The 24,576-nt window shown below is 50.3% G+C and overlaps 1 protein-coding gene across 4 annotated transcripts in view; it reads left to right on the forward strand.

Moving 5' to 3' along the window:
- Window positions 1-24,576, forward strand: part of TTC9 (tetratricopeptide repeat domain 9) — a 97,211-nt gene that overhangs the window by 62,114 nt on the left and 10,521 nt on the right. Inside the window, exons 3-4 of one of the 4 annotated variants that reach the window (XM_089322213.1) lie at window positions 9,424-9,487; window positions 16,716-19,649. In XM_089322213.1, the coding sequence (XP_089178339.1) occupies window positions 9,424-9,487; window positions 16,716-16,863 (212 nt within the window). In that variant the 3' untranslated portion in view covers window positions 16,864-19,649. Of the gene's footprint in view, window positions 1-9,423; window positions 9,488-16,715; window positions 19,650-19,746; window positions 19,989-22,949; window positions 23,083-24,576 lie in introns of those variants that run through there. The other 3 variants (XM_051826303.3, XM_070065171.2, XM_070065172.2) reach the window with 3 other exon arrangements.

Below are 24,576 nucleotides of genomic sequence, written 5' to 3' on the forward strand. Positions count from 1 at the left end.
GTGGATGCCTGGTCTCCCAGGCAGCACAGTTCCCTCTAAAGCAGGAGGTGACGAGGGAAAAGCCCTTGGCTTTTCTCTTCCTGCTCCGAGCGATGGCCTCTCTCATCCTTTTACTTCAACTTGACCGTTTCCACCCCTACAGTCACCTCCGCCATCCTCAGTCCCTCACAAAAGAGCACCAAAAACAGGGTGGAGAGGACCCCAAGGCTGAGTCCCTGATGGGCAGCTCTGCACCCTGTTTCCCTCCTGGTGTCACAACTCACCTCTTGGTGAGCTGGAGTCCAAACCTCCATCACGATTAGTTGTCACACAAAGTCATTTATTTGCAGCAAAGAAGGAGACCATGAAGAATCGCTTCCAAGGCTGTGGCTCCCCAAGCAAGGAGGGAACATGTATCCTTTATTTTAGGAGGAAATGAATATGCAAGAGGGGAAGTTTTTGTCATCACACACAGAGTTGGGCACAAGCTCACGCAGGTGCAGTTCAGCAACGTTCACCCATCTTAGGGTAATGAAGCTTAGGAGCTTCCGGGCAGAGATTTTAGCTTGAAAATGAAGTCAAGGTCAGTGCCCCTTGACCCATTGCCCTTGAGGGAGGGTCTGGACCCTTTCAGGGTGGATGCCGACTGTAATTGCCCCCTGAATGTAACTAAAAACCAGCTATAGAAAACCTCAGGCACTTGGCAGGCTTTGGAATCTTGAAGCAGAAATGAGTCACAATCAAGACCTCTGAGCCGCTCAGGGCACTAGCCAGCAGCACGGCGTCCAGAGGCGTGAGTGTCGCTCCAAGGTGAACAGCGCCTTTGAAGTCTGGAGGGCACGGGCCCTGTGGGCAGTCTGCTGCTCCTTCCCTGGGGAGCCCCAGCAAGAAGCTCCTACACCTCCTACACTGCCCCCTGCGGAGCAAAACTGTGCTTGCTCAATATAGGTCAGAGCCTGCCAACCCTGCTCATAGAGAAAGTGCAGAAGACAGACGGGACCCCTCCCTCCCTCCCTCCCTCACCCACTCAGGAATGACTGCTGTCTCAGGCCCTTCCCCAAGGCCTCTCCTTGGAGGCGAAGAGTGAACCGCCCTGAAGACCTGAGCTGGGGAGCAAAGGTGCAGCTGATGGAGGAGGGGTGGTAACTGGATCGCATGTGCTGGCAACCAGCCTTCCACTGGGTGGTCCCCGCGGCACACCTCTGGCAGCTTCCCAGAGAAGCACACTCGTTTGGTTTCTCCGCTTGCAGCAGCCCGGCCCCTTTGTTCTTTAAGAGCTGCTCACCCTGCAGTCCAGTAATGGCTGGGATAATGTCCCCCTTATTATAGAAAACCCATTTCCCATCCCCTGCCTCTGCTGAGCCCCTCTCCACAGTGGCTCCCAGCTCCCACGTGCACTGTGCTGATTTGGGTACCTGGCCCAGCCTTTTCTGTGCACCTGCAAAATGGGCCTGGCTACTCCGAAGGCAGCAGATGCTGATCTGGCCACCTCCACAGCTGGCCACCCCACGGTGGTTCAGCTCTCCACCTCATGGGAGGGGAGAACGCCTCACTGAGCTGACTTCCAGCCATTTCATATAGATAATAATTCCTAATGATTTTATGCAGCCTTTTGGGTGTCAGGCACTATTCAGAGTGTTTAGATGCATTAGTCATTTAATCCTCACAACTCCACGAGGCATATATTATTGTTAGTCCCAATTACACACTGAGGAAAGTTGAGCAAATAGAGGTTTGCTGACATGCCCAGAGTTCTGTGGAAAGAACAGGGCCCAGAAGCGGGCTTGGGACACCCTCATCTTCTGTGGGAGTGCCTGGGTTTGAACCCTGGCTGATTCCAGCTTCCTACTGATGCAGACCCTGGGAGCAGCAGTGATCAACCACGTGTTCGAGTTCCTGCCACCCACGTGGGAAGACCTGGACTGAGTTCTTGGCCCCAGATCATTTGGGAAGTGAACCAATGGGTGGGCACTCTGTCTCTCTCCCTAATAAATAAAATAAATATTGAAAACAGGATCTAGTTGTCAGCATGTTCCAAAAACGCCATACAGGAGGCTCCTGAGGGTTCACGCGGCCTAGGACTGAGTGAGATGTAACAGGTGGAGGAGCGTTTGAAGGGCAGACACCTGAAAGAGGAAGGGGAAGGAAAACAGAACGTGGACACTGGGAGCAGATCCAGAGAGGGCCTCAGACTCCTCTCCAATCTCCAAGACCTGGCTATCACTCAAGACAGAACCAGATGGCAGTGGGAACAGGAAGCTAAAGAAAAGAGAGTGTTGGTGAGCTGGGGGCTAGAGAGGCCCGCACATCCTTCCCCTGACCCACAGAAGGGGTGAAATGGACGGATGCAGCATGTGGTGGGAACTAACCTGGGGCTCAGCAGTGCTGGGAGCTGCTTACCCTCTCTCGGGACTGCAGATTCATGGCCAACCCAGGCGGTCACGGCCATGAGCCGCGAGCCCTGGAAGCAGTCAGCTTATTATGGCAGCTTTCTTAGTGACCGCATTTTTCCAAAAGCCCCACACGCCAGAGGCCTCTCCACAGGGCTCCCCAGTTCCTGGGGAGCAGAGATAGAGATCGAATCGGAATGCTCTGCCAACAGGGCTCCAGGCAGGCCTGGCAATGCCAGCTCCCTGGCCCTGAAGCAGGCAGCAGGCTGCCAGGACAGGAGTGAAGAAAGCCAGGGAGAGCCACTCCCAAGGCCCTTGTGCTTTGGAAAACACTCCAGAAAAACACACACACACACACACATACACAGAAAAGTGACACAAAGGATTTCCTGCCTCCTCCCTCCTGTGAGAAATTCCCTGGAGGTCCTTCCAGGAGCCATGTGTCTGTCTTCATAACAATCCTAGACACAGGTCAAAGTTTCCCTACCACCTTACAAACAGGAAGTGGAGAGAGAGGCAAGATGATGGAGACACGTGAGGATCTGTTGTTGTCGCCGTGGAGTGTGCTGGCTCTGGTGACGGACAACATTGGGGATCTTTCATTGCTGTTGGATGGGAGGGGGGAGCTTGGATCCGCAGCCTGGAACTGGAGGCCAGAGGAAAACAGAGTTAGCAGGAAGGCAGATGGGGTGCAGGTCGGCAAGGAGAAGGGAGAGGGAGGGGCAAAGGAAAGAGAGAGGGCAAAAGGGAAAGAGGAGGGGAAATAGAATCACTGTTGACTCCTCTGTCTTCACTCCTCCCTGCCTCTCCCATCCTCCACAAGGCGCCCTTAAACAGGACATGAAAAATGGAAGGAAAAAATATTATTTTGCAAAACAAAGTGAAATCCATGTATGTTTTTTGCATAATGCGCATTTGCCATGAGCTTTTGGGAGTCCCCCGCTGTGTGCTGTCAGTCAGTAAGTTCTTGCCCCTGGCACTGGGACTCCCTTCACTTCTTAGACCTCTGCCACTCACCCCCAGGTCCTTCCTGCCTCCCACCAGAACCTGTCTGTGGCTTCCAATGCTTCTTATCTTCAGTTGTTCTCATCTCTAGCTTACCCTTCTCCCTATTCCAGGTTTGGCTCCTTAAAGCAATTTTTCATGGGGCTGGCTCTGTGGCCTAGTGGGTAAAGCCACCGCCTGCAGTGCTGGCATCCCATATGGCCGCTGGTTCAAGACCCAGCTGTTCCACTTCCAATCCAGCTCTCTGCTATCACCTGGGAAAGCAGCAGAAGATGGCCCAAGTCCTTGGGCCCCTGCACCCACATGGGAGACCCAGAAGAAGCTCCTGGCTCCTGGCTTTGGATTGGCGCAGGTCTAGCCATTGCGGCCATTTGGGGAGTGAACCAACTGAAGGAAGACCTTTCTCTCTGTGTGTCCCTCTCTATCATCTGTAACTCTCTCAAATAATCTCTTACTGTATCATTTTTCTTTTTAAAATTTTTAAAAGATTTATTTATTTATTTGAAAGGCAGAGTTACAGAAACAGAGACAGTGAGAACTTCCATGTGCTGGATCACTCCTCACATTGCCTCAATGGCTAGGACTGGGCCAGATTGGAGCCAGGAGCCAGGAGCCGGGAGCCGGGAGCCGGGAGCCAGGAGCTTCTTCCAGGTCTCCCATGTGGGTGCAGGGGCCCAAAGGACTTGGGCCATCTTCCCTTGCTTTCCCAGGCCATAGCAGGGAACTGGATTGGAAGTGGAGCAGTCGGGACTCGAATTGGTGCCCACATAGGATGGCAGCATCACAGGCAGCAGCTTAACCCGCTACGCCACAGCGTTTTTCATAGGCTCTTCTTTGACTCCCACCCCCCCAGTTGGGTATAATGGAACACACACGAGGTTCTGGTAGACCAGCCCTCGGGGGCTCTCTGCCTCAGCACTACTGACAGGTGGGAAAGGACACTGCTGTGCCGGATGTTCTGGGCGTGTTCGGATGTCAGCAGCATTCCTGCTACCCAGGGGCATGTCTTTCCCCTGGCCCCACTGTGATAGCAAAAATGTCTCCCAATGTCTCCAGGGGGACAGAGCTACCGCTGGTGAAGAGCCACTGGCCTAGAGTAAAATCCTAGCTTTGTCACCTCCTGGCTGTGCTCCCCTGGGTAAGTGACAGAACCTCTCTGAGCTGTGGTGTCCTCAGTATTACTACAGAGCAACATCTGTCTACAGAGCCATTGTGAGAATTGAAGGAATTCTAACTCGCAGTACCTACCACACATAATAGTTAACGCACGACGAGCTCTCATTGAGCCTCTGTTCTTTTCCTTGATCTTCATTCTTTCACTCACTCAGAAGACGTTGGTGTTGGCAGTGGGTACAAACCAGAAGTTCCACCAACCTTAGCCTCCTCTTGGATGTATTAGAATACCCGTCTTGACTGTCATTATAAGGGACAAAGTAACTGGACAATAGGGGTTTTTCTCCTTTCTCAAGAAGTCCATGGCTGATATGCTAGTTTTAAGGGAGTCTGTTTTCACTTTGTGAGGGCTTCTTGTCTCACAGTGATCAAGAACGAGGAGAGTGGGCAAAGCAAGCGAAAGTAGGTTTATCGCAAGTTGGAGCAAACTGTTGAAATCTTTACTTAGTACAGAGTTGGTCTTCAGTATATAAAGATAATTAATTAAAAATGAACCTTATTGAGGAATGGGATGGGAGAGGGAGTAGGAGGTGGGGTGGGAATGGGGGTGGGAGGGTGGGTATGGGGGGAAGAACCACTATATTCCAAAAGCTGTACCTATGAAATTTAAAAAAGAAAAGAAAGTTTGAGTCTCCTGCCAAAAAAGGGTCTTCAATGGAGGAGCTACTGGTGCAGTCCTCTATGGAGCAGTCTTTTTTCTTACTAAATTAGGAAGTTGGCTTGATTGGTTGGCTGGGATGTTGATCATGTTTGAAATTATGCCGCTTTGGGGCCGGCGCTGTGGCGCAGCGGGTTAATGCCCTGGCCTAAAGCGCCAGCATCCCATATGGGCGCCGATTCTAGCCCCGGCTGCCCCTCTTCCGATCCAGCCCTCTGCTGTGGCCTGGGAAAGCAGTAGAAGATGGCCCAAGTGCTTGGGCCCCTGCACCTGCGTTGGAGACCTGGAAGAAGCTCCTGGCTCCTGGATTTGGATAGGTGTAGCTCTGGCCATTGCGGCCATCTGGGGAGTGAACCAGCGGATGGAAGATCTCTCTCTCTGTCTCTGCCTCTCCTTCTCTCTCTGTGTAACTCCGACTTTCAAATAAATAAATAAATCTTAAAAAAAAAAAGAAATTATGCCACTTTCAATTGCCCATTAAAGCTTAGGGTGCTGAGAAGGTATTAGAAATATAACCAATACTGAGAATGGAATAACACCCAACCAGCAGGGCGGGATAACACCCAGTCAACTCGATGGAATGGCAGTCGGCAGAGGACAGGTCTCACTGCTTGTGGTTGAGATCAGAGACTTCTCTCCTGGGGCTATCTTTGGCAAATTCTTGGTTTTCAATTATCTTTTACAAACACCTGGTTCCTCATTCCATCAGGGGCCTTCCCTAACTGCCTGTTAACCCTTTTAACTCCCCACCGTGGCAGGTACCCAGGGTTCTTCTAGCTTGCTGCTCTGTCATCTCCAGCACAGGCTGTCCATCTTGTGGTCCAGCTTGGCCGTTCTAGCTCCCACCACCCCATGTCTGTGTTTCCAGCCAGCAAGAAGGACAGAAGGGCGAGAGGAGAGGAGGCAACTTTGCTTAGGCCAATACGGGCATCACTGGGAGACCTGGACACGTCACTTCTGCTCACACTCTTGGCCGGAACCCAGTCATATGACCACACTTAACCACAAAGGAGTCTGGGAAACATCTTTGGTTAAGTGACAATGCACGGTGCCGGTGCTGTGGCACAGCGGGTTAACGCCCTGTCCTGAAGCGCCAGCATCCCATATGGGCACCAGTTCGAGTCCCAGCTGCTCCACTTCCGATCCAGCTCTCTGCTATGGCCTGGGAAAGCAGTAGATGGTGGCCCAAGTCCTTGGGCCCCTGCACCTGCATGGGAGACCCAGAAGAAGCTCCTGGCTCCTGGCTTAGTAGCTCCAGCCATTGTGGTCATTTGGGGAGTGAACCATCGGATGGAAGACCTGTCTCTCTCTGCCTTTCCTTCTCTCTGTGTAACCCTGACTTTCAAATAAATAAATATAAATCTTAAAAAAAGAAAAAGGAAGGAAGGAAGGAAATACACCACAGAGCTCACTTGTTCTCTGTCCATGGCGTGAGGCCACAGCCAGAAGGCCAGAGTCTGTAAGCCAGAGACTGACCCTGCTGGATCTTGTCCTGAGACATCCAACCTCCAGCACTGGGGAACAATTAATTTCCAGAAGTTAAGGGGCAGAGTTGGCGGTATTTTTAAAATATCAGTCCAAGCAGCTTTGATGCAGGCATTTCTCCAAATGCAGTCACATCCGCGGGACCAGGAGGCAGAGCTTTGTCCTGGTGCGCATTCTGCTGCTGTAACAGAGACTACAGAGCAGGCCACCACAGGCTCTCGCAGTCCATTCGGCTCAGGGTTCCGGAGGCTGGGAAGTTCAAGAGCTCAGCGCTGGCCCCTGAGAGGATGTTCACGCTGCAACAGGATGTGGCTGAAGAGCAGGCCAGGGAGACACAGGGAGGAGATCAGGCCAAACCAGCTCCTTATCAGGGACCCTCTCCCGAGATAACAGCCCAAGTCCCTTCACGTGGGTGGAGGCCTCCTGGCAATTGCATTTCAACATGAGCTTTGGAAGGGCCTGCAGCCATCGCAGGCTTCAACTTAGGAACGAGCTGGTGGAGGTGGAGGCTAAAGTTGTCCCTTAACAAGCACACTGCAGATGCCCAGGGCCTGGTTCTCACCCATCTGATCAGACTCAGAGAGAGAAAGGCACATTACGGACTAGCTCCTGGGCACCGGGCCTCTCAGCAGCCCTGACAGTCACACGCCTCCTTGCCGCGCTCAGAACTCCCACTGAACTCCCACTTGAACTCCCGCCCTCCGCTCCCACCCTGCTCTCCTCTCCGCAGGCCACGCTTCCTCCTCCTCCTTTGTAAGTTCCTCCCCCTCTGACCGTTCTTTGAAAAGCCAGTGTGTCGTGCCAGCGTTCTGGCCCAGCTGCTTCCGCTGCCTCCTGTGACACCGGCATCTCACATCTCCCTGCTAATGCACCTGGGAAAGCAGCAGAAGATGTGCCAAGTGCTTGGGCCCTGCCTCCCACATGGAAGACGCGGATGGAGTTCCTGGATCCTGGCTTTGGCCTGGCCCAACCCAGGCTGAGGCGGCCATTGGGGAGTGAACCAGCACATGGAAGATCTCGCTTTCTCTGTGTCTCACTCCACCTTTGAAATAAATCAACCTGAAAATCCAGTGTTCCTCGGCAAGTTCTTGCCCTCCCCGTAGATTCTTGCACAGTGATCTCGTGTGCCTCACAGCCGCCATCATCACGGGCATTCTTCTGTTTGGTTTTCTTAATGATTATTTTATTTATTTGAAAGACAGAGTTACACAGAGAGAGGAAAGGCAGAGAGAGAGAGAGAGGTCTTCCATCCGCATGTTCACTCCCCAGTTGGCTTCAATGGCTGGAGTCGTGCTGATCTGAAGCCAGGAGCTTCTTCTGGGTCTCCCACGCGGGTGCAGGGGCCCAGGGACTTGGGCCGTCTTCTACTGCTTTCCCAGGCCATAGCAGAGAGCTGGATCGGAAGTGGAGCAGCCGGGACTTGAACCAGTGTCCATATGGGATGCCGGCACTGCAGACTGGGGCTTTAACCCACTGCGCCACAGCGCTGGGCCCCTTCTGTTTGTTTTTAAAGGTTGCTTTAAAATTTGTTTGAGAGTGTTCCCTAAAAGCAACAAGCCATGCCACATACTTCTTTTGTATTCTCTACATAATAGCCAATAAAGGGGCCGGCGTCATGGCTCGCTTAGTTAATCCTCTGCCTGCGGCGCGGGCACCCCAGGTTCTAGTCCCGATTGGGGCGCCGGATTCTGTCCCGGTTGCCCCTCTTCCAGTTCAGCTCTCTGCTGTGGCCGAGGAGGGCAGTGGAGGATGGCCCAAGTGCTTGGGCCCTGCACCCACAAGGGAGACCAGGAAGAAGCACCTGGCTCCTGGCTTCGGATCAGTGCAGCGCCGGCTATATTGGCCATTTGGGGAGTGAACCAACGGAAAGAAAACCTTTCTCTCTGTCTCTCTCTCTCTCTCTCTCTATCACTGTCTATAACTCTACCTGTCAAAAAAAAAATAGCCAATAAAAGCATACTTAATTTAAAATTAATAGATTGAAGAAGGTTTATCTGAAAATGCTATAGTGATCAAATTAATGATTTAAAGTTTTAAAATGTTACTTTATTGACCAAAATGACATATATTAATAAGAAATTATACTCAATATAATCAAAATGTCTCCCTAATATTTCAATACCACATAATAAAGTAATCGGATTTTTCTGGAGAGGATAAGAAAGATTTTAGAACTTTTAATAAATATTGCTTGTTAGCCTGTACTACTTATTAGAATAAGTGCCATCCTATGTAATGGAAAGAGTATTAAAAAGACCTAAAGGACAGGCATAAAATAAAGTTTAAGAAATTATCTGCTGAAAAAATTATTTGAGAGAATGACAGAGCTCCCACTCCCTGGTTCACTCTAAACATCCACAATGGCCAGAATGGGCCAGGCCAAAGCTGGGACCCAGGAACTCAACCCAGGCCTCCCAATCCATGGCTGTCAGAGACACAAGCTCTTGAACCATGACCTGCTGCCTCCCAGGATGAACATTAGCAGGGAGCTAGAGGCAGGAGCAGAGCCGCATGTCAAACCCGGGCTCTCCAGTGTGGGACATGGGCATCTCAATCGGCATCTTAACTGCTAGGCCATACACCCACCCTCTATGGTTTATTTTTACTAACACGCAAGACTCTTACAATGTTATGGGGTATAGGACAACATTTCAACAGATGCAATCAGTGTGAACTGATCACATTGTGTGTATGTATGAAATTGGCATTTCCTTTACTTTGTCTTTTCTTTAGGTTTGGAGCCTGCAAACTCTTCTAGCTCTTCATGCAACATACACAACGTTCTTGTGAACTACAGGTACCCCACTGGCTGTGGCACACCAGAATTTTTTTACTTCTATTTCATATGTTCTGGCCATTGTTTGCATGCTGATGGTTTTCTAATCTATAGCTCCCACACAGACCTCCTCCAAGCAACTCCTGCAAAGCATTAACAGGTCTATTTGATATCATACCGGATGTATCACCTCACTATGCCTCCAACATTTACCAATCCCTTCCATTTTCTCCACCATGATATGCTACCCTGCCCCAACAAACACACACACACACACACACACACACACACACTCCTTATCTCAGTGGATGTACCACCTCCCCTAGATCTGAATGCTCCCTCACTCCTATATCTGATCCCCAAATCTTATCAAGTGTAACCTTCTTAACACTCCTTTCTGTCCCTTCTTGTACCAGTTTTCTTGGAGCCACTGTCATCTCATTTAGAGAATCAAAACAACCTTCTTTCTAACCCATCTGCCTTCGGTCCACTCTCTCCCCTTCAACTAAAGTGATTATCTAAAACACAAACACAACGACATCACTCCCTGATTGAAACCTTTTAAAGCCTTACCATTCTTCATCCTCCACGCCCTTCTCTCTCTTCCACTGCATTTCTCACCCATCTTTCCACACATTTTACATTCTTTATTATATTCCATTACTTACAGTTCCTCAAAGGGCTCTATCCTCTCTTTCAGCCTCTAACTTTTAACACATGGTCTTCACTCTACCTGGACTCTGTGTTTCTCCTCCTAGTCTAACTCTTCATTCATATTTCAGATCTCATTACTGACTCCAGGATCTGTATCTCCTTTCCTAGAACCAACTCTGTCTTTCAACCTTCACACATCCACCCCTGCCCAGGCAGCTCAGTTTCTAACACTGGAAGTCCTCTTGTAATTTGTTCACATCTCTACTGGAGCATTGTGACACTGCAATTCATCCCTGCCCTGAGGTCTCCCCACGAGTACACGAGCTCCTTGAGGACAGCATGTCTGATTTCTGTGCTAGAAATCTGTATCCTTCTATGTCCCTTCTACCCTTCTCCACCCTCTTGTGAGCCCCAAGAGGATGACTCATTCACTACATCACAGTTCAGCAGCTACAGAGGAGAGTGAAGTCAAGGTTTCCACTTCCCCAGCAAGATGACTCCCTCAGCCAAGGTCACAGCTCCTGCCAGGCAGCCTTCTCCAGCCGACTCTGTTTCTGGATTCTAGGAATTTGCTGTTCTGATCCCTTCAGTCCAGGGCTGGTAACGTTTTCCCAGTGTTACTAGCTCCAAGACTCTGCGCTAGCCCTTGTTTCCCTACACGCTGCCCTTTGAAAATATGCTAGTCTCTCCTTAACCATGCTTTCACGTTCCATAGCTACAGCTAGCGTTGGTCTGTCACGACACAAAAATGTTAAATGGAAAATTCCAGAACTAAACAATGTATACGTTGTACATTATGCACCATTCTGAGTAGCATGATGAAAGCTTACACCATCTTACTCTGTCCTTCCTGGGACATGAGTCATCACTTTGTGCAATGTATACACCCTGTGTATGCTCCCCACCCGTTAGTCACTTAGTAGGCATCCTGGCTATCAGCTCAGCTGTCACAGTATTGAAGTGCTTGTGTAAAAGTATCCCCTATCTGCTGACCTAACGGTGCCACAATGCCTACGTCATTCACCTCACTTCAGCTCATCACCCAGGCATTGGATCCCTCACATGATCACAAGAAGGCTGAGGACAGTGCAGTAAGGCGTTCTCAGAGAGACAGAGACAATATTCACAGAACTTTTATTAACCTATATTGTTATAGGGCTTCTTGGTTATTGTTATTAATCTCTTACTCTGCCTAATCCATTAATAATATTTTATCATAGGTCTTTACGATATGAAATTTCACATAAGGGTACTTCAAAAAGCTCTTGGAAAATAGAACCAAAAAAATAAGTTTATTGTGGCACAAAAAAGTTTTTGAGTCCCATATGTATTTTTTCATGAAATATATTTTTTAAAATTTGAAATCCCATGAATTTCAAAAGTTGAAATCCAAGCATTTGAGGGGCTTTCAAAATGTATCATGAAAAGAAACTATGTATGGCTTTCAAAAATGTTTTGCACTGGGGCCAGCCTTGTGGTCTAGCAGTTAAAGCAGCTGCCTGCAATGCCAGCACCCCTGTGGGTGCCAGTTCATGTCCTGGCTGCTCCTCTTCCTATCCAGTTCCCTGCTCATGGCCTGGGAAAGCAGCAGAAGGTGGTTCAAGTACTTGAGCCACTGCCACCCATGTGGGAGACCCAGATGAAGCTCCTGGCTCCTGGCTTCAGCCCGGCTTGGCCCTGGCCAATGTGGCCATCTGGGGAGTGAATCAGCTGATGGATGATCTCTGTCCCTCACTCTATAACTCTTACTTCCAAATAAATAAATAAATCTTTAAAATAATTTTGCACCAACTCTTTTAATTTCATTTTCCATGAATGTCTGAAGCACCCTTGTACTATATAAAGGGTGCAAGGATGATTCTATGGCTTCAGACATCCACAAGGAGTCTTGGAATTTTAGCGCCTGTGGTAGAGTGAAGGGGACTCCAACAGACTTCTCATTAAACTCTCTTCAAATCACCATGACTCCATTTGATTTGCCAGGGGCCGACTAATTTCCTCTTTTAGTCTGTAGCAGAGAGTCTAGCAAATCAAGGTTGAATGAGTGGATAAAGGAATGACCGAGGTGACAAGAACAGCTGTGGCCTCTGGCTAGCTTGGCTACAGGGTGTCCCAGTCTGGAACTTGGAACCTTTCGGCTCCAGGCACGTCCTGGGAGTGGGAAGGGGCTGTCGGGCAGATGCCCTTCTGTGCAGGTGCCGTCCCTGAGGCTTGGGGAGGCTGAGCTGCCCGCAGTGAGCCAGTGCTGGTTAGTGCGGACCGGCTCGCTTGCCTCCCTCTTCTTTCTCTTGGTCTCACCCCTGAGAAGTGGTCAGAAAATCCCTGGGCTGTTGCCCCTGTCACCCTCCCACCAAAATCCCGCCAGCCCGAAATTCGAGCTCAAATGTGTGGGAAGGGAGAGCCCCGCAGTGAAAGTCAGAGTTACAGAGAGAGGAGAGGCAGAGGGAGAGAGAGAGAAAGAGACAGAGAGAGAGGTCTTCCCTCCGCTGGTTCACTCCCCAGATGGCCGCAAAGGCCAGAGCTGTGCCAATCCGAAGCCAGGAGCCAGGAGCCAGGAGCTTCTTCTGGGTCTCCCACGTGGCTTCAGGGGCCCGAGGACTTGGGCCATCTTCTACTGCTTTCCCAGGCCATACAGAGAGCTGGATCAGAAGTGGAGCAGCCGGGTCTCACACCAGCGCCCATATGGGATGCTGGTGCTTCAGGTCAGGGTGTTAACCCGCTGCGCCACGGAGCCGACCCCAATAAATAAAATCTTAAAAAGAAAAAAAAAGGGAAGATGTGAAAATTAAATGGGACAATGACTATAAGGTAAAATCACGGCCATATAAAAGATTTTTATTTAATAAAAATCTTTGGACACTTCTGGTTTAAATGGTTTAGTGTAGAAACTCGTCATCTTCTTTTTTAGATTATTTATATATTTATTTGAGAGGTAGAATTACAGGCAGAGAGAGGGAGAGACAGAGTGAAAGGTTTTCTGTCCACTAGTTCACACCCCAAATGGCTGCAACAGCTGGAGGTGAGTTGATCCGAAACCAGGAGCCAGGAGCTTCCTCTGGCTCTCCCAGGCAGGTGCAGGGGCCCAAGCACATGGGCCATCTTCTGCTGCTTTCCCAGGCATAGCAGAGAGCTGGATCGGAAGAGGAGCAGAAGAGATTTGAACCAGCACCCATATGAGATGTGGTGCCCCTTCCTTTCTTTTTAAACTTTTATTTGTGTGTTTTATTTGAAAGCCAGCGACACAGAGAACACACACATGAATGCACACACACACAGAGAGAGAGAGAGAGAGAGAGAGGGAGAATCTCCCTCCCATCCACTGGTTCACTTGTCAGATGCCCTCAACGGTCAGGGCTGGGCCAGGCCATAGCCACTCCTATCTAATGCAGGAGCCAGGGTCTGTCTTAGCAGGAAGCTGGAATCAGGAGTTGGGCAGGGACTCAAACCCAAGCACTCTGCTATGAGCTGTGGGCAGCCCAAGTGGTGTCGTACCTGCTGCACCAAACACCCAGGTCTCCCATCATCCTTTCCAGAGAGGGAAGGTGCTTGCTCGAATGCATGTGTTCACTTTCACTGAGCTTCTCCCAGGGGTCACGCACGGTTCTGCTCTCTGGAGACATAAGGAAGTGACCCATCTAGAGAGCAAGGGGGCGCTAAGTACAGGGGAGCGGAGGGAGTGGGGGAGGAGGACTGTGCCTGGGACAGGTCAGGGAGCCCCCCCCCCCCCCCCCCGTGACAGTGGGCAGAGGTCTGCGGGCAAGCGGACCCCTGGGGGAGAGCAGTTCAGAGAAAGGGAACTTCCGAGCGCAAAGTCCCCAAGGAGCGCACCTCGGGTGACGGGGACGGTGCTCTGGAGGCTCCGCAGTGCAGGCTTAGGACAGGAAGTCGGAGCACCCTGAGAACACCGTGCCGGGAGCTCCGATCCCAGCCCTTCCCAGGACAGGAAGTAGGAACACCCTGAGAACACCGTGCCGGGAGCTCCGCTCCCAGCCCTTCCCAGGACAGGAAGTAGGAGCACCCTGAGAACACCGTGCCGGGAGCTCCGCTCCCAGCCCTTCCCAGGACAGGAAGTAGGAGCACCCTGAGAACACCGTGCCGGGAGCTCCGATCCCAGCCCTTCCGAGGACACGGAGTAGGAACACCCTGAGACTACCATGCCGGGAGCTCCGCTCCCAGCCCTTCCTCAGCCACTCACAGGCCGCTCAGCTGACCGGCTGCTGTCTTGGCGCGGCCAGGATGGAGTCTGTTCTTTCCAGAGAAGCCTTTGCCGGGCTCTAAGTCAGGTGCCAGGAAGGGGCCGGAGAACTCCACTTCCAAATAAGCATGACGTGGCTGTTGTCGGACCTTAAGGTCCGAATGCAAGTTTCAAAAAGGGGGTCGGACAGAATGTCTGAAATCGGAACACTGAAGACAGGAGGGACCTTTCACAAGCACGCCTTGGACCCCAAAGATCCAGATATTTTTCTCTGCAGCGGTAGCGCAAGGAAGTCACCTCCTTCATTGACCTAGGGAAGGGGAGAGTAGGATTCCTTGAAGTCCCCTCCTTGTCGAGGTCCCAGACGGGAAGCCTGCAGGGTAGGGGTGAGTAGCAGTGGGGCCTGGAGCCCGGGTCCTGACCCCCGCACCCTCCCGGCACCCTCTAAGCACCTTCTTTCTCTCTTGTTGGAAGAAGATCTCTTCCTGCCGCCCTGCCTCTGAGGACTGTGCTAGACAACACCAGAGAGAGCCTGGTGCCAGGAGGCCGGCACTCCAGCTAGTTGCAGGGGAAATATACCGTACGTCTGCGTGTCTGCGTGATACCGTGGGCCTGCGCCGGCAGACTGCGCGGAGGAAATTGCTCACTTTGCAGAGAGGCAGGAACTCTCCCAGGCCACTACGCTGCAGGAAGCAAGGCCTTAGCCAGGGTGAATGGTGCCCTTGGGACTTGAAAAGGGAACTAGGTGCTACCATCTCACGAAGCACTTGGGTTGCCTGGGCCATGGCCTTCCTCTTGTCTCTGCAGCTCTGCTGCAGGCCGGCCAGCCCCGGCCTACACGGTTGTGGCCCACTGGGTGGAGCCAGTGCCTGTGATACCGGCAGCCCATATTGGATCTACTTTCCTGCCAACGTGCCTGAGAAAGCACCAGATAATGGCCCAAGTACCTGGGTTCCTGCTAACCCAAGTGAGAGACCTGGAAGAAATTCCAGGCTACTAACTTTGGCCTGGCTCAGCCAGTCATGGATGTCTTCAAAATTCAGTGATTTGTGGGTAGTTTGGCAGCCTCGCTATTAAGACTCTCATTAGGCCACCTCCATCCTACAGCCGAGGGCCTAGGTTCAAGTCCCAGCTCCTGACTCCAGCTTCCTGCTGCTACAGACCCTGGGAGGCAGCAGCAGTGGCACATGTAGTTGGGTCCTGCCACCCACATGGGAGACTCAGATTGAGTCCATGGCTCCTGGTTTCACCCTAGACCGGCTCCAGCTGTTATATGAATCAGAGAGTGAACCATCTTTTTCTGTCTGTTTCTCTTTCAATCTCTGCCTCTCAATTTTTTTTAAACAGCCTATTGCTTGTTTTATTTAACTTTATTTGACAGGCAGAGTGACAGACAGCGAGAGAGAGACACAGAGCCCTGGCCAGGGCTGGGCCAGGCCAAAGCCAAGAGCCTGGAACTCCATCCAGGTCTCCCATGTGGTACCAGAGGCCCAGTCATCATGTGCTGTCTTTCCAGGCTCATTCCCAGCAGGGGGCTGGATTGGAGGTGGAGCCAGTGTTGCAGGTGGTGGCCTAACTCACTGCACCACAATGCTGGCTCCTAAAATACGCCAAAATTGTGTGATTTTTCTAAGCCGAAGAAGAGATTTCATGGAGCACTTTACTGACTGGGATGGCACCAGGCTGTGCTGAGAGGATCAATCTGTGTTTCAGATCCAGAAACCCTTTCACCTAACCCCACTGCCTCAGGCCAGACTGAGCTCTGGATGGGGATTGTCACAACAGACAACAAACACACCACGGGGACTTGTTATTTTCACCTGGAGCTTGGAGGCCCAGAGGAAAAGCACACAGATAGGGCTGGGAACGCACACACACACAGGCCCTGAGGTCTAATATCAGAAGCTGCCTCAACAATTTGCTATCCCAACTGGTGCCAACTAAGCCCTCTGCTTAACTACATGCTTCAAGCACTACAATTTAAAATCCTGGCAACCCTGTTCTATGCAATCAGAAACTAACCAATAACAGGCCTTGCTTGGGCCCCTAATATTCTGTTAGAGTGTGTGTCTGCTGTTCACTTGCTTCCCTGGTAACACTGCCCGCTTTTCACCAAAGAATCTCAGCGCCTCATTCCCAAACGCCTGTCAGGCTCTCTCCAACCCTAGTGCACAGGCCCATGGTCAGGTGCCACCAAAATCAGTGGCTTGGGTTATCCCCACCCCCAAGCTCCCAGGTAACCATGCTTCCCTGTTACCCCCATTGAGTGACACAGATTCCTGGGCTGGGTTGGCAAGGCAGGGTGGCTTTTGCGGCTTTCGTGACTTTGAAAGTGAGGCCTCACCATCCAGCCAAGACTAAGTCATTCATCGCTCAGTGCTGCTTTCTCCACCTTTTCAGGTTCATGAGCAGAAAGCAGTGCCTAAGAGACACTCACCGTCAGCAGAACCACCAGGGACAAGTGCCACGCACCGGGAGCACGCACTTCCTCACATCTTCTCAAGTCAGACAGCCCCAGTGGCACACTCTTTTAAGATTTATTTATTGACTTGAAAGGCAGAGTTACAGAGAGAGAGGGAAGAGAGACAAACAGATCTTCCATCCACTGGCTCACTCCTCAAATGGCCACAATGACCGCGGCTGGGCCAGGCCAAAGCCAGGAGCCAAGAGCTTCATTCAGATCCCCTGTATGGGTGCAGGGGCCCAAGCACTTGGGCCATCCTCTGTTGCTTTCCCAGGTGCATTAGCAAGGAACTGGATTGGAAGTGGAGCAGCTGGGACTTAAACCAGGGCCCATATGGGATGCCAGTGCTGCAGGCAATGGCTTTAATTTGCTGCGTCACAGTACTGGCCCCGATACACTCTTATGAGAGCTAGCAGTGAGTGCATGCATACATGGTCAGGCTTGGAGTCTAACTCCCAAGCACCTGTTACCACTTCACTAGGGAGCACGGTTGGCACTGTGGGATGTGCTTGGCGATAGAACCTCCTCAGCAAATCCGTGAGCAACAGCGAGGTGTTTTCCTCCAAAAATGTTGAACCCTGTTCTCTTAGTCTCCAGGGCCACAACCCCCACCTGGCCACCACTGTTTCTTTTCTTTTCCTTTCTTTTCTTTTGTTTCAGTTTGTTATTTGAAAGGCAGAAAGACAGGGACAGAGACAGACAGACAAAGATCTTCCATTTGCTGGTTCACTCCCTGAAAGCCCAGAATTGGGCCAGACCAACATCTAGGAGCCTGGAACTTGGTCTGAGTCTCCCACATGGGTAACAGGGATCCAAGTACTTGAGCCATCACATGCTGCCTCCCAGGGTGCACACTACTAGCAGGAAGCTAGACTGGGGAGCAGATCTGGGACTTGAACCTCAGGCTCCCATATGGATGTAGGCATTCCAAGCAGCATCTTAACTGCTTGTCATATGTCTACCCCACCATCACTTCTTAGTTGCTGGGTGGACAATTACAACAGCCTCATTTCATCGCTATGACATTGTCACTCTAGCCGGTCCCCCCTCCACATCACAGCCTGAATGATCTTTTCAAAATTCAAAGTAGGAGCCGGAACTGTGGCATAGTGGGTGAAGTCACCGCCTGCACTGCCGGCATCCCATATGGGTGCTGGTTCGAGTCTCGGCTGCTCCACTTCCAATCCAATTCTCTGCTATGGCCTGGGAAAGCAGTAGAAGATGGCCCAAGTCCTTGGGCCCCTGCACCCATGTTGGAGACCCAGAGGAAGCTCCTGGATCCTGGCTTCAGATAAACTCAGCTCGCCATTGTGGCCAGCTGGGGAGTGAATCAGTGGAAGAAAGATCTCTCTCTCTCTCTCTCTCTCCCTCTCTCTCTCTCTCTCCTTCTCCTTCTCTCTCTGTGTAACTCTTTCAAATAAATAAATTTTAAAAAAAAGTCAAAGTAGATAACGTCACCTGCAGTTGAAAATGTTGAGTTCTACTTAAAATAAAACTCCAACTTTTGGAATTCTTTTTAGAAACTGTTTACTTCAGAAGCAGAGAGAGCACTCCCATTCACTGGTTCATTCCCCAAATGTCCTCAATGCTGGGACTGGACAGAGGCCACAACTAGGAGCCAGGAGCACAGTCCAGGCCCCCATGTGGGTGGCAGGAACCCTCACCAGCTGTGTCCCAGGAGCCAGGAGCACAGTCCAGGCCCCCATGTGGGTGGCAGGAACCCTCACCAGCTGTGTCCCAGGGTCTTCAACAGCAGGAAGCTGGAGTCAGGAACTGGAGGAGCATGTCAGACCCAGGCCTCTGATGTGGGACACGTGCATCTGAAGCAGTAGGTTCCATGCTCGCCCTCAGAAACCCATCCTTCTATCCCAGCCTACAGGACCCTGCTCAGCGCAATCTCGCTTCATGGGGTCCCCATCTTTTAAGTCAGCTTAGGGGAGTGATCCTCAGTCAGGAGCAATGATGCCCCACAATGAACATTTGGCAACGTCTGGAGACAGTTTTGGTTGTCACAGATAGGAGCTGGGGGAAGCCACTGGGCAGGGGCAAGATGCTGCCCAAGTCACCATGCACAAGACAGACCCCGACACAGAGTTGGCTGTCCCAACATGTGGCCAGTGCCAAGTGGGAAATCCTGGCTGAAATTCACTTCCTCAACTCTTAGACACTGTTGGTGGGAATGTAAATTAGGGCAGCCACTGTGGAAAACAGTATGGAGATCTCTTAAAAAACTAGAACTAGACCTGCCGTATGATCCAGCAATCCCACTCCCGGGTGTGTACGCAGAAGTCATGAACTCACTGTGTCAGAGACACCTGCCCCGGTGCACTCACAGCAGTACTGTTGACAGCAGCACGGAATCAGACAAGGTGTCCATCACCCGATGAATGGATAAAGAAAATGCGTATATGCACAATGGAATACGGAACATTACTCAGCTGTACAAAAGAACGAAATGCCATCATTCGCACAAAATGGTTAGAACTGGAAGACCTCATCTTGACTGAGATAAACAGACACAGAAAGACAAACAGAGCATATACTCCCTTATATGTTGGAGCTAAAAAAAAAAAGTCCTGTATCAGTTTTGCTGAAAATACAGTGTTTTATCAAACTTCGTTTTAGCAAACAAAATGAAAGGGGTTATATACTACTGTGGTATTAATGATCTTGTGCCTATTTTAAAATCTACTTTGTGAGTGAAGTTGAATATTTTTTCATTTGATTATTGTTTACAGACCTTCCCTATTTACCTGCTGGACTATGGGTTTTTTATTTTTTTATTTGTTGAATTCTTTATTTAGTAGAGCCGTTAAGCCTTTGACTATAATGTAAATTAAATATGTTATCTAAAACAATTAAAAATAAAATTTGGGGGGCCAGCAATGTGGCTTAGCAGGTTAAGCCTCTGCCTGCAGCCCCAGCATCCCATAAGGGAGCCAACCAGCTGCTTCACTTCCCATCCAGCTCTCTGCTATGGCCTGGGAGACCAGCAGAAGACGGCCCAAGTCCTTGGGCCCCTGTATCCATGTGGGAGACCCAGATGAAGCTCCTGACTCCTGGCTCTGGCCTGGCCCAGCCCTGGCTGTCACAGCGACGTGGAAAGTGACCCAGTGAATGGAAGGTCTCTCTGCCTCTGGGTCTCTGTAGCTCTGCCTTTCAAATACATAAATAAAATCTTGAGAAATAAAAAAGTAAAACTTCAAAAATTCACTTGCTCAGAGTCATGGTGTCGGACCATATTTATCTAAAGTTAGTTCTCACCCGCTGTGTCCTTCATAGGTCACAGACTCATCGACTGAGCCAGCCCCTAGCTCAGGTACTTGCTGCCTTTATTGGTGACCCAGGCAGGAGGATTGCCATAAAAAACTTCATCTCTGGAAGAGAGTTCTGTCCTTTGTCAGCTGTTTCAGAATGTCCTCGAAGGAAAACCACTTTTGCATTCAAGTTTTCCCAACGCCAGCTTAGAGTTCCTCACAGAAAGTCAAAAATGTTTACGTGATTTTGTCACCCAGAGGCCCAGCTAACGCTGTCAAAAGTGACCTCTCCCACTCCCACCCTCCGAGCGCCCACCCACTTCCCCCTCCCTCCGGGCTTCCCAGGTCCTGTGGGAATAAGCGGCTGGCTGTGCGCTTCCGCCAGTGCCAGTGCTCGCCTACTGCAGTGACTCTGCCTAAATCTCACCTTCAAGCCCCAGAGATTAATGTTATCTTATTAGCAACACAAAATGGAAAAGACCGTGCACTTTCCATTTAATCTGCTTGGTTTCCCAGGCTGCAGGGAGCTTCTCCAAGGAATGTGCTTAGCTTTTGTTAGAGGAAAGAAAAACAAAACAGAAAACCCCACAACATATTATTTGGCATAAATCTGCCTATCTAATTTAGATTTGGAAACCTGCTGATTAAGTCCCGGGGCTGTCATTTTTGTTCCCAAAGAGCCTATAAATCTCATTGTTATTAGAAAATTTCATATCATAAAACTCACTGCTGCAAATCCCACTTTTACACTCTGTCCTTCCCCACAAAACACACGCTCAGTCTGCTCTTAGCCTCATTGGCGCCATCTGGTGGTATTTCTGCTGTCCTAGCACTTAAAAAAATTGACTTCAAGTGAGCCCCTGTTCAAGCATTGCGTATATTGCATCTATCCTATTCAGAAATAAAACTGATCAACTTTTAAAATACAACTGACTCACTTTAAAATAACAATAATCTCATTAAATGCTGAACATAAATATTATAATTTAAAATAACCATATTTTCCAATACAAATAAACAAAAAGGCAGTGAAAAGAATGGCTTTACTTCACATTTTTGCATAGCTCTTTAATATTGGCTTAGTAGAAGACATCTAAATGCTCATATCTGATTTTGCATCCAATCTGTTTCAATATCTTGTTTTGGTTGAAACTTATGAAGAAAATCTGGCCTCACAAAGATAGGTAATTGGAAAAGGGAGGACTATTTAAAATTTTTTTCACATAACCAGGCATAGTCTTCATTATTTTACCAAAACTCAACCATAGTTTTTTTTAATTTTTAAAAATTTATTTTATTTTTACTTATTAGAAAGAGAAAGAGAGAGAGAATCTTCCACCCACTGGTTTACTCCCCAAAGGCCTACAACTTCCAGCACTGGGCCAGGCAAAAGCCTGGACCTCCTTCCAGGTCTCCCATGTCGGGGGCGGGGACTCAAGTACGTGGGCCATCACTTGCTGCTTCTCAGGGAGCGCGTTAGCAGGAAACCGAATCAGAAGCAGAGCAGGGACTTGAACCCAGTCATCCAGTCGGGGATGTGGGTGTTCCAAGCGGCACTTTAACTGCTGCACAACAAGGTCTGCCAGCTTCTTAAAGGTTAGTTGGGGGCTGGTGCTGTGGTTCAGAGGGTTAAACCACTGCCTGCCACGCCAGCATCCCACATGGGTGCCGTTTTGAGTCCCAGCTGCTCCATTTCTGATCCAGCTCTCTGCTATGTCCTGGGAAAGCAGTAGAAGATGGCCCAAGTCCTTGGGCCCCTGCACCCACGTGGGAGACATGGGAGAAGCTCCTGGCTCCTGGCTTTGGATCAGCTCAGCTCTGGCTGTTGCGGCCACTTGGGGAGTGAACCAGCAGATGGAAGACCCCTCTCTCTGTCTCTCAAGTAAATAAATAAATCTTACACACACACACACACACACACACACAAGCGCGTGCGTGCATGACATGCCCATAGGCAGCAGTCTTCAGGTGAAGGCTTTTAGTGACTGTGTCCACTCCCCCAGTCCCCACGCACCTCATCGTCATGAGTGTGATGCGTCCAGCCCCAAGCAGATGCGGGATTTCTGGATGAGCTGCACCCCACCCCCACCCCCTGCACGCCCTTGGGGAATGTTCAGGAGAGGATCAGAGGGAGGAGTCTTCTCTTTCCAGCTTGGGTGAAGCGCAGGACAGGATGTGAGTCAGTGTCCTTCAACCAGCCACCCTCATTCACCTTGGCCCTCGGGACTGCTTCCACCTGCAGGGCTCCTGGGGCTGCCTCACACACTTCTTCTTCTTCTTCTTTTTTTTTTTTTTTTTTAACAGGCAGAGTTAGACAGTGTGAGAGAGAGAGGGAGACAGAGAGAAAGGTCTTCCTTTTTCCGTTGGTTCACCCCCCAAGTGGCTGCTACGGCCAGCGCATTGTGGCCGGTGCGCTGCGCCGATCTGAAGCCAGGAACCAGGTGCTCCTCCTGGTCTCCCATGGGGTGCAGGGCCCAAGCACTTGGGCCATCCTCCATTGCACTCCCTGGCCACAGCAGAGAGCTGGCCTGGAAGAGGGGCAACCGGGACAGAATCCGGCGCCCCGACCGGGACTAGAACCCGGTGTGCCGCCGCCGCTAGGTGGAGGATTAGCCTAGTGAGCTGCGGCACCGGCCCAATATCCAAGATTTCTTCCGTAACCTTCTGTGACTTCCACACACCCTCTTCAACTTACTTGAAACATTCCATCATTTCCATTCCAGTCTAGAGTAAACTAGCCATCAGGATGAAGTCAATCTTACAAACCTTGTCCTTTCTTTATTCAAAATAACTCTTTCCTTTTAACCTTCCTTACCAAATGCACTTTTCTATAACATTTTTAACACAAATTTAACATGCTGAGTATACAAGAGTTTACATTTAGACACATTATTTAATTTGCCTTTACACAAGGACCTGGGCCATCCTCCACTGCACTCCCGGGACACAGCAGAGAGCTGGACTGGAAGAGGAGCAACCGGGACAGAATCCGGCTCCCCAACCAGGACTAGAAGGAAAATTAGCCTATTGAGCCGCAGCGCCAGCCACTCGCACACTTCTTCATGGCCTCCCGGCGTATCTGGTCTCACTGCAGAGAATGTTGCCTTCCACAGGGCAGAATCTGCTCTGTTTCTGCCTTTCTTTCCCTTTGGCTCGTGCCCAACCCTCCCATGTCCCCTTCCTGCAAACCTGACCATTTATATTGTAGTCTGACACCCAAGTAGGTAGCCGGAAAATCTGCTCCTAAGGAGGCTACTACTCTGACCTGTCAAAGAGTCCTCCATGCCTGGAAAATCAAGTCTTACAGGAAGCAGAGACCGGCACGGTGTTAGCGAGGGAGGGGCGTGGGCTGGAGGCAGGGAGATTGTAATAGGAGTGTAGGAACGGAACGTGTGCACCTTTTCCTGCAGATGATATGGAGTGCCAATCACACCTGCACTCAACGCACATGGTCTCTGCTCTCCCTTCACCTTTGCCCCTGATCACAGAGCAGTGTCCTGACCACGCACGAGGCCCTCCTGGCTGGATGCAGCAGTGTGGCCAGCGTCGGAGAGGAGGAGCAGCAGACGCCCACACTTCGCCTCCACCCCTCTCCCTGGGCCAAACATGTTCTCCCACTTGAGTCAGTTGGACTTGATGGGGTGGGGAGCACAGGGCTCAGCGGATTAGGACCTCAGCCCCAGCCTTGAACAAAGCACATTCCAGGGACAGGGTGTGCAGAACCGAGGCCCAGCCCGGCTCCTCTCTTGGTGAGCTGCGTGCTGGTACTCTGCCCTCAGGTTCTGGCCACGAGGATCCTAAGCAGCTGTGCCCCCAGGAGATCGCCACGGCTCCTCTGCTCGGAGAACATGCTCTGCTCTCCGTCCTCACCAGCTTCGACTTGAAGCCTGCAGATTGGTCATCCTAGCATCATCTCTCCACTGCGGGGAGGGAAGTCCCATCAGGACTGGGAAGCTGGCCCTGGTGACTGGAGGGCTGTAGAGTCAATCTAGCAAGATGCTAGATTGTCAGTGGCCCATTGTCTTAAGACTGTCTCCCCAAGCTACTTTGTCATTGTTTTGCTGAAAATCAAATTACTCTGTTCATTGTAAAAAAAAAAAAAAGTTTAAAAAATTCCATAACATTTTGGAATCATCTATGGTAGTTTTATGCATATCAATTGTGTAGCTTTTAAAAAATGGAAATATATTTTGAACATATAATTGGGGTTAAATGTTTTTCATTTTTGTATCTTGCCTTTTAAGTTATCATGAGTATTCCATTTCCTTCCTTATTCTTGCATAATCTGATTCTAAGGGCGACATAATTGCTCATATGGTTGATGATAAAACCATTTGAAAGGCAGAGTTGCACAGAGAGATTTCCCATCTGCTGGTTCACATCCCAAATGGCCATAACAGTCAGGGCTAGAACAGGCCAAAACCAGGAGCCAGACTCCAACCTGGCCTCCCACGTGGGTGGCAGGAATTTGAGTCTTTAAGCCATCATCCCCTGCTTAGTAGGGAAGCACCTGGACCAGCACTGCAGTATGCGGCAGCTG

The sequence above is a fragment of the Oryctolagus cuniculus genome, chromosome 20 (assembly GCF_051225735.1).
Source record: "Oryctolagus cuniculus isolate XC-2025 breed Fujian yellow rabbit chromosome 20, ASM5122573v1, whole genome shotgun sequence".
NCBI classification, from domain to species: domain Eukaryota; kingdom Metazoa; phylum Chordata; class Mammalia; order Lagomorpha; family Leporidae; genus Oryctolagus; species Oryctolagus cuniculus.